The 8,489-nt window shown below is 44.3% G+C and overlaps 1 protein-coding gene across 1 annotated transcript; it reads left to right on the top strand.

Moving 5' to 3' along the window:
- The first annotated feature begins 802 nt into the window (after nt 1–802).
- LOC102880470 (gap junction delta-2 protein-like) lies at nt 803–8,033 on the top strand. Its single transcript, XM_006925175.1, has 3 exons — nt 803–829; nt 6,170–7,050; nt 7,931–8,033. The coding sequence occupies exons 1-3, from the start codon at nt 803–805 to the stop codon at nt 8,031–8,033; spliced, it is 1,011 nt and encodes a 336-aa protein (XP_006925237.1).
- The last annotated feature ends 456 nt before the right edge of the window (nt 8,034–8,489 follow it).

Raw genomic sequence — 8,489 nt, 5'->3', positions numbered from 1 at the left:
TTGAGTGCTGGAAGGGTGGGAGATTCTCGTGGCTTCTGTAGTGCAGAGTGGGCAGGATTCTGAACACGAGGGATGCCCATTGTATCTCCCAGCTTTTGTCCCAGGCTTTTCTGAGTTTTCCTTCTGCAGGGCCCCCAAGGCTTGGGGATAAACAGCCCATGTTCAGCTCATTTCCTGGTCTGCAGCAGCCTGGAGCAGGCAACAGGTTTAGTTTGGCCTCCAGCTCTCAGCAACAACTGCTCTCTTGCAGGTAAGGGGCCTTGCCCTGGAGGTTTCCAGAATCCAGAGCCATCATAAGAGAGATTTAGAATTGACCAAAGGAATATCCTGCTGATGGAGAGAATGATAAGGCTCCAAGCAGGCCTTATCTCTAGGACTGGTTCAATGGCATTCCCCCGCCCCCAGCCCCGGGGTCAGAGAGTTGTACAGGCCTTTCTCCCATGCCCTATCTAAACCATGTTTCTCTCCTGTGGGAGGCCGCATAGTACAAAGATCACAGGCTTTGAAGGCAGCAGACTTAATTGAATTCCCGGCTCTGCCATTCACTTTTCTCATCTGTAAAATGGGGATAATCATGTCTACCTCAATGAGCTGTTGGGAGGATTTCAATAAGAACACAAGTGAAGAGCCTGGCATGGTGCAGGTGGTTCCTGGAAGGAAGGTGAATTCAGAAAGGTTTTCTGTTAGTTGAGGAACTCCTGGCTGCCCGTCCTGGGGCCATGTGGCACAAGGATTTGGGGAGAAACAGAAGAGAAACTTGCTGCCTTCTTAGCCCAGAAACTGAAGATTACGAATGGCAAACATGATGCCAACAGGCAGTGGTGTGCTGGTAAGTGTTTAAAAACCGGCTCTCTGAAAAGATGTATATAAACATATAAATAAGTTTATTAAACTTTTTATTTGTATAAGGAATTGTAGCTCATAATTTGTAGAAATAATAAAATACATGATAGTCTTTATTGTAAATTCCATATAACCAATTTATTCCTACAAAATGCTTTCACTGATTTTTTTTAAAGAACTCATAGTTGATTTTTATTGATTTTTGAGGTCCACTTGTATTAGTCAGAAAACTTAGATTACAAATGATAAACAAGTGTAGTTTTGACATGAATGTTAGTTACTATTTTAGTTTAAGTTAAGGCAAAAGATTAATGTGAAACAATGATTTTTGTCTGAACTTCACAAATTAGTCAATGACTGAGCAACTTTGCTGAATTGCAAAGTAGTTTTCAAACCTGGAAGGCTATTTCCTTAAATTTTTGTGCTATTCACAATGTAACAACCACAGACATGACACTACTAGATTTAATCTACATTATTAACATTTTCTCCATCAATATCTTAAGTCTAGACAACAAAACAGCAAATCAAGCTCTGCTTTGTAGTATTTTCCGATTTCCGTGGTATAAATACTCCTACTGTGGCCAATTTCATGCTACCAACGTGACATAACTGAATAGAGTTGGGAAGAGATGTGCAGTAACACACCAATATGTACTATTTCCAACATACAATAGTACATATTTCCAACATACAATAGATGTTAATAATTTCAAGAACATAGATGATAATCAAATGGGATAAAATAATTAGGAAGTTAAGACTTTTGTTTTAAATATAATCTATTTAGTTGTAAGTTTACATAATTTATTTTTTATGATGGCTGTGCTCAACAACTGACTCTGGAAATTTGACAATCAGCCTTTGTGAATTGATACAGGCCAACTCCAGCACACCACTACAAAGGGGATCAGTGTGTCTTATAAGTGGGAGAAGTGGGCTGGGTGTGGCTGAGGGAAATTGGACAGCACCCCCTACCCTAAATAGAAGGCCACTAACCCCGGTCCCAACAGTTATTGTCCATGGGATATAGAGCTAAATCACTAAAAATTGGCCTGGATCACCCGTTTTTTTCAAAAGAAGCCAGAAATGTAGATTTTTATGGGATTCTCTTGCCTTACAAAAAAATGGCAACAAATCAAGACATTTTTGAAAACACGGTGCTAGCCAAACAAAACATATTTATGTGCAGAATTCAGCCTGCGGACTTCTGTTTGTGACCTCTGCCTTCACATGTGCCTCATGGGCTGTCCTGGTGGAGACCCAGTGAGCAGGGCCAAGACGAGAGTGAGGTGAGTGAGGCGCTAGACTCAGGCACAAAATTTAAGAGATGCCAAAACACTCAATAATCAAGATAAAGAATATTTTAATGCAATATTTAAAAGATTAAAACTAAAACAAAAAAAAAATCCATGTTGTACAAAATAACATTTTCTGTGAAGACAGGATCAGTAACAGTATTGTGCCAGACCACATTGGAGCCTGAGGCAAAAAGAAAAATCCATAACACTGATTTAGGGCTAGAGGAGCTTAAGGACCCTTCCGTCAGTGCCACTCTCTGGCCCTGTGTTCTAGGGCTTGGGGAGGGTGGGGATACTCGAAGATATGGAGCTGGAAATCTTTCTAGGCCTTGGCTCTTCTTGCAGGCTTCTGTGATCTGTGTGTCTCCAAGCAAGGCCCAGTGAAGTCTGCCCAGCAGCCTCCCCAACCCCAGAAGATCTGACTTCAGAGGAGGAAGGAGCAGGATCTACCAGATGTGGAGCTGATTTGCATGATAAAGCCTTAGTTGCTGGAAACGTGGAGAGGCACTGCTTCTGACTCTGCAAGGTCCTTGCTCTGTGACCTTGGGCGGCTGGCTGGAGCATCACAGTTTCATGACATAGGGCCTGTTTTCTAGTCAGTCACACATAGCATCTTGTTTACTCCTTTTGGAGTTTTCTTTTTTGGATCCTAGAATCTAAAGATCAAGTCTTTCATCCCCTTTCTCCAAGCATGAAAAAAAAAATTGTTTAGCCTAGACCAGTAGTTCCAACAGGGGGTGATTTTGTTCCCTAGAGAACATTTGGCAATAGAGACATTTTTGATTGTCATGACTTGGGTGAACCTTCTACAATGCACAGGACAGTCCCCTATAATGTAGATTATCCTGTCCAAAAATCATGAAGTTGAAGCTGAGGTCGAGAAACCCAGGCTAACGCAGAGAGATCTCTGTCCCATTTTCAAAGTTCTCCTGAGAAGCTATGTTCTCATCCATTGCCTTAAAGCCCTGGCAACCAGAAACATCTAACCTCATTCACTCACATTGTTATTTTAGAGCTTTTTCCCCATTTAGCCTTCGAGGGATATAAAAAGTAAGTTTCTCAATCCCCACATTCTTCTTGAGCTAACTGGCACTTTCCCCTCATTATTTCTCTGCCTCTGTGATTCCTCTCCACCTTTCTTTTCCCCAGGCTCAGATTAAGAGGAGGAAGGGCTCAGTTCTCCTTACTTGAATTTGAGAAGGATCCTGAGCCTCTGCTCTATGGAGAGGTAGGCTAGGGAGCTGGGAGATGAGCAGGGGAACCTATCGATGAATAATAAATATTTGAGGAATGAAAGACAGGTGTTTTCCTCTTGCTACTGACTCTTGGCTGTCTTTGCTTAGCCAGAAGAGAAGAAATTTTCCAGAGGTCTCCATCTCCCAAGCACCTCCTCTCTGATTGAGGAGGCAAGCATGGAATGCCAATTTTGTGGCAGGTCCTACTTCCTGGAGGAAGTCAGACTGGGGGGTTCCAGTATCTTCTTCCATTTGTTACTGAGTATGTACTAGGCAAGAGTTTTTTAATCCTTGGTTATCCACTTTTTTTGTGTGTGTGGTAAAATATAGAACATACAACATAACATTTTAATCAGTTTTAATCAGTGGCATTAAATATATTCACGACATTGAGCAGTGATGACCACTGTCCATTTCTAGAACTTTTTCTTCATCTCCAGCAGAAACTCTGTACCTATTAAACAATAACTCCCTATTCCTCCCTTCCCCCAGCCCCTGCCTGGTAACGTCTATTCTACTTTCTTTCTCTATGAAGTTTGGGCAAGGAGTTTTTGTTTCTTACTTTATCTGTAATCATCTCTACTTCACAGATGAAAAGACAGAAGTTAAGTAATGGCCCCATAGTCATATAACTAGCAACTAACTGACAGAGACAGGATTTGAACCCAGGTCGGTTGTCATTCATTCATTCAATAAACGTGTATTGAGCACCTAATTCATGTTAAGCATAGGAGTAGTGACAAATAAGATATAGTCCCTGTCATCAAATGATTCACATCTAGTGATAGAGATAAATTTTATGTAAATAAATGTGATTATATGTGAATAAATGGAAATGATAGTCGTTATATACAACAGACAATGCACTAAGCAGGAGACCACCTTAAGAGTGGTCAGTTCTTTCTGGGATGGGGTCAGGAAAATTTTTTAGAGAAGGTGCTGCTGAGCTGAATGTTGGAAGATAAATAAGACAAGAATTAGTTGGAAGGAGAGTGGGGCTGGAGAGGTAGAGGGAGCAGTGTAAGTAACTGCTGAGGAGCATGAAGCTGCCTGGATGCGTGTAAAACTTCTAGGAATTCTGAGGGCTAAAGGTTAAGAAGGGCCCAGATGGGGCTGGAGGTGTAGTCGGAGGGCCAGATCGAGAAGGGTCTTGTATGCCATCCTAGGGAGTTGGGCTTATCCTGAGGGCAATGAGTAGCCATTAGACGGTTTTAAGTAGGGAAATGAAATGACCAGATATGCACTTTAGGAATGCAGCCACTGAGAGAGGTAGACCAGAGGGAACAAAACTGGAGGCAGAGCAACTTACTGGCATCGTAATAATCCTGGTGAGAGAAGATAAAGGGCTGGACTAAGGCTTTGCCATGGACTGATAAGAAGGCAATGGATGAGAGACACATGAAGGAGGTAGCATTGAAGGGGCTCCATTAGCAATTAGAAGTGGAGAAGAAGCAAAAGGGAGGAATTATAGGTAACAATCAGGATTTTGACTTGGATGATAGTACTATTCACCAAGACAGGAAGAAGAGTTGGTGTGGGGGAAGAATAAGTATACCTAATATTAATAAAGTACTTACTATGTGCCGGATACTTTTCTAAGTCCTTTACATTTATTAACTCAGATAACCCACACAACTCTATGAAGTAGATACTGTTATTATCTTCATTGCACAGATAAGGAAGTGGAAGCAGAGAGAGGTTAAGCAACTTGCCCGAGGTCACACAGCTCTGAGCATCTAAATCTAAGCCGATGCTTGTAGTCACTATGGCACTCCTCTAGGAAATAAGTTTAGTCTGGACATGCCGAGTTGGAGATGGTTGTGGCTATCCTAACAGACTGCATTCTCCAGGATCAGTTAGAAGTTGGAGGTATCTTGAGGAACACTGATGTTTACATGATGGAGAGTGGAAGAACAGCACATTGACTAAAATGGAGGAGCCAGGGAGATAAGAATCAAGAGAACTTGGTTTTTGAAGGTTAAGGGGAAGAGGAGGTTCCAGTGGCAGCTCCAGGATTCTGTTTAGGGAGTGATTAGGAAAGACAATCAAGTTGGCAGTGGAAGCTGGGTCATGTCTTGACCCTGAGTTTGCACACTAAGCACGCTGCTATATTTAGATCGTATGTGTATCTGGGAGACTGAAAGAGGATGCTGATGAAGATAATGAGTGTAAATGTCCCCCGAACTATACCTTTGAAATGTTTTCAGTAACTTTCAGGATCAGAAGCTGCAGAAATGTAAAGATGAGATTTTTGCAATGGGAGGCCTTAAAGAGCATTCACTGGGCAAGGACGGAGGTGACCAAAAGTTACATGTTACCCTGAAACCTGGAGGAAGGACAAGCTAAGTTATGAATAGTCTGCTGTGGAATCTTGGGGAAAATATGCCTGGTGCTATTTGGGTATTTTTTTAAAATTCCCAGGTCATTTGGAAGTTTCGAAAGCCCATTTAGTTAGAAACATGTCAGTGGAAGCTTAATTGCAGCATCAGTGTGCAGACTGTCTTGGTTAATTTGGGATTGTGTTGGGGCTCCTGAGTTTCTGCTTCCATCCTTTATTCTTCAGTGTCCTTTTCTCTGCCAGATTGTTCTTGTCCTTGTTAGGTAATGAGTGGCACGCCTGCCTGGGAGTCAGGCACAGATGGAACTGGAGCTCTTGCTGTGGGCTAGAAATAGTGATGCAAATAACTAGCTGCTGGGGCTTTATATTTTCACCCCCTTCCCCTTCTACTTCTACGCCCCACCCCCGCACCTCTTTTCCTTCCTTAAGGCTTGTGATTTCTGTGTCCACAGATGAGTGACTGGTCGTTCCTGGGCAGGCTCCTGACACAAGTGCAAAACCATTCCACCGTGGTTGGCAAGGTGTGGCTCACCGTCCTTCTGGTCTTCCGCATTCTGCTGGTCACCCTGGTGGGAGATGCAGTCTATGGGGATGAGCAGTCCAAGTTCACCTGCAATACTCTGCAGCCTGGCTGCACAAATGTCTGCTATGACCGCTTCTCACCTGTCTCCCACTTCCGCTTCTGGGTTTTTCAGATTGTGCTGGTAGCCACTCCCTCTATCTTCTATGTCATCTATGTCCTGCATCAGATAGCAAGGGAGGAAAGAGTAGATATGGAGAGGGAGTACCTGCTGGATACATTGCGAAAGCTAGCATCTGGGGGAGCCCTGCAGAGACCCAAGCTGGGGCTCTTGGCGTCTTCTCACTTCCTAGAGGGACAGCTGCTGGTGGGAGAGAGGGTTCTCCCCAAATGCCTTGGTGCTGCAGCCAGGAATCCAGGCCTGCGGTCACAAAGAGTCTTGGCCATCTACATTGCCCATGTGGTGCTGCGGGCCTTCATGGAACTGGCTTTCCTGGTGGGGCAATACTATCTGTTTGGGTTTGATGTTCCATACTTGTTTCACTGCCACTCCTATCCCTGTCCTACTAGTACTGACTGCTTTGTATCCAGGGCCACAGAGAAGATGATTTTCCTGAACTTCATGTTTGGGGTCGGGGTGGGCTGCTTCCTCCTGAACCTGGTGGAGTTGCACTACCTGGGCTGGGTCTTCACCTACCGGTTCCTCTTTGCAGCCTGCACCAGTTGCTGCCACTTCTGTGGGCAGCCTGCCCATCCTCCACTGCTCTACTCTGATGAGGACAGTACTGGGCTCCAGGTGTATTCCTGCCTTTAGTAAGTGCCCAGGCAGTGCAGTCCCCAGCAGGTATGCTCAGGCTTCCTGCCTAGTGATGAGAGGCAGCTGCTCCGGGTAGAGGCAGAAACTTGAGATCTGACTGGGCGATGCCACCTGGCAAAATATCCTGCCATCACCATTGTTCTCCTATTTGATCCTTGAGGATGAGGAATGTGGAGTGAGAGTGGGGAATCCTGCTTCCTCCTGAAAGCATTACCTGAACAGATGTAGGACAGTGAAGTGATGAAGAGGAAGGCCTCTGGAACCAGTCTGCCTGTGTTCAAATTTCAACTCTGCCACTTACCAGCTGCATAATCTTCAACAAATTGCTTAACTTCTCTGTGCTTCAATCTCTTTACCTGAAAAATGGGAATAATGATAACAGATCCTACTACATAAGAATGTTGTGAGGATGAGATGAGCTTATATATGTAAAATGCTTACCAGTAGAAGCTGGTCACAATAAACATGAACCATTGTATTATCTTTAGCTGCCTAGAGTGTTGCTTTGCCTTGCTGCCTGGTCCTCCCAGAATCATGTTATCAACTGTCAACTCTTCCCTCAGTTGCTCCTATGACTGTTGTTAGCTCTGTCTCCACACAAACCTTCCTTCATATTCTCTCCTATACCTGTCCTCCCCACCACCTTCCAGTTCCCAAATCATCTCCCTGGTTTAGACTTTCACTCTCGCTTTCCTGGAGTGCTACTGCTCAAGCCACCAAGCACCTCCTGCCTGCACTGTCCCCTCCCTCCATTCCAACCTGCACATTCCTCTTGGTCAGCTCTCCTTGAAGCTTCTCAGCCTGGCATTCAGCACCTTCCATGAGCCGGCCAGGATCTCTTTTTCCAGCTTAATCACCCTCTCTTTCCCATTCCAGCCTCACTAGTTGCCACGCCTACACCGTCAAGGGCTTCCTCCCACCCTTTGCTTGTTCATCCTTCTGGGGAGCTCTGCCCTGGCAGGCTTCAGAGCCCAACTAACTGGATTCAAATCCTGCTCAGCCACTCACTGACCATGTGACCTTGAGCAAGCTGCTTGGTGCTTTGCGGCTCAGTTTCCTTCTGTATATAAAGGAACTAATAATACCTACTTGACAGGGTTGTCGTGAGGATTAAACAAGATAATGTAAATATAGGGCCAAGTGCACAATGTTTCTTTGCAAGTAGTAGGTGCTATTATTATCATCTAAATTCTACTGTTATGGGCTCAAATCTGACCCTCTTCCTTTAAAGCCTTCCTTGACCCTTCCTCTGGTCTTTTTTTCCTCTGAGCCTCCATGATGCTTCCACTTGATAATTGGTCATGTAATGTTTTGTGACTTCCCCTTTGCTGCAGCCTTGAGTGGTTATATAAATCCATCCTGCTGGGTAACTTTGCTCATGTCTCTAACTGGTCTTTGCACCTCAGCTGCAGGCAGTGTGGTGATGCTATGCTTT

Source organism: Pteropus alecto, unplaced genomic scaffold (genome assembly GCF_000325575.1).
Source record: "Pteropus alecto unplaced genomic scaffold, ASM32557v1 scaffold98, whole genome shotgun sequence".
Lineage (NCBI taxonomy): Eukaryota > Metazoa > Chordata > Mammalia > Chiroptera > Pteropodidae > Pteropus > Pteropus alecto.
The sequence above is the reverse complement of the archived record's forward strand: the minus strand, read 5'-3'. Positions and strand labels throughout refer to the sequence as shown.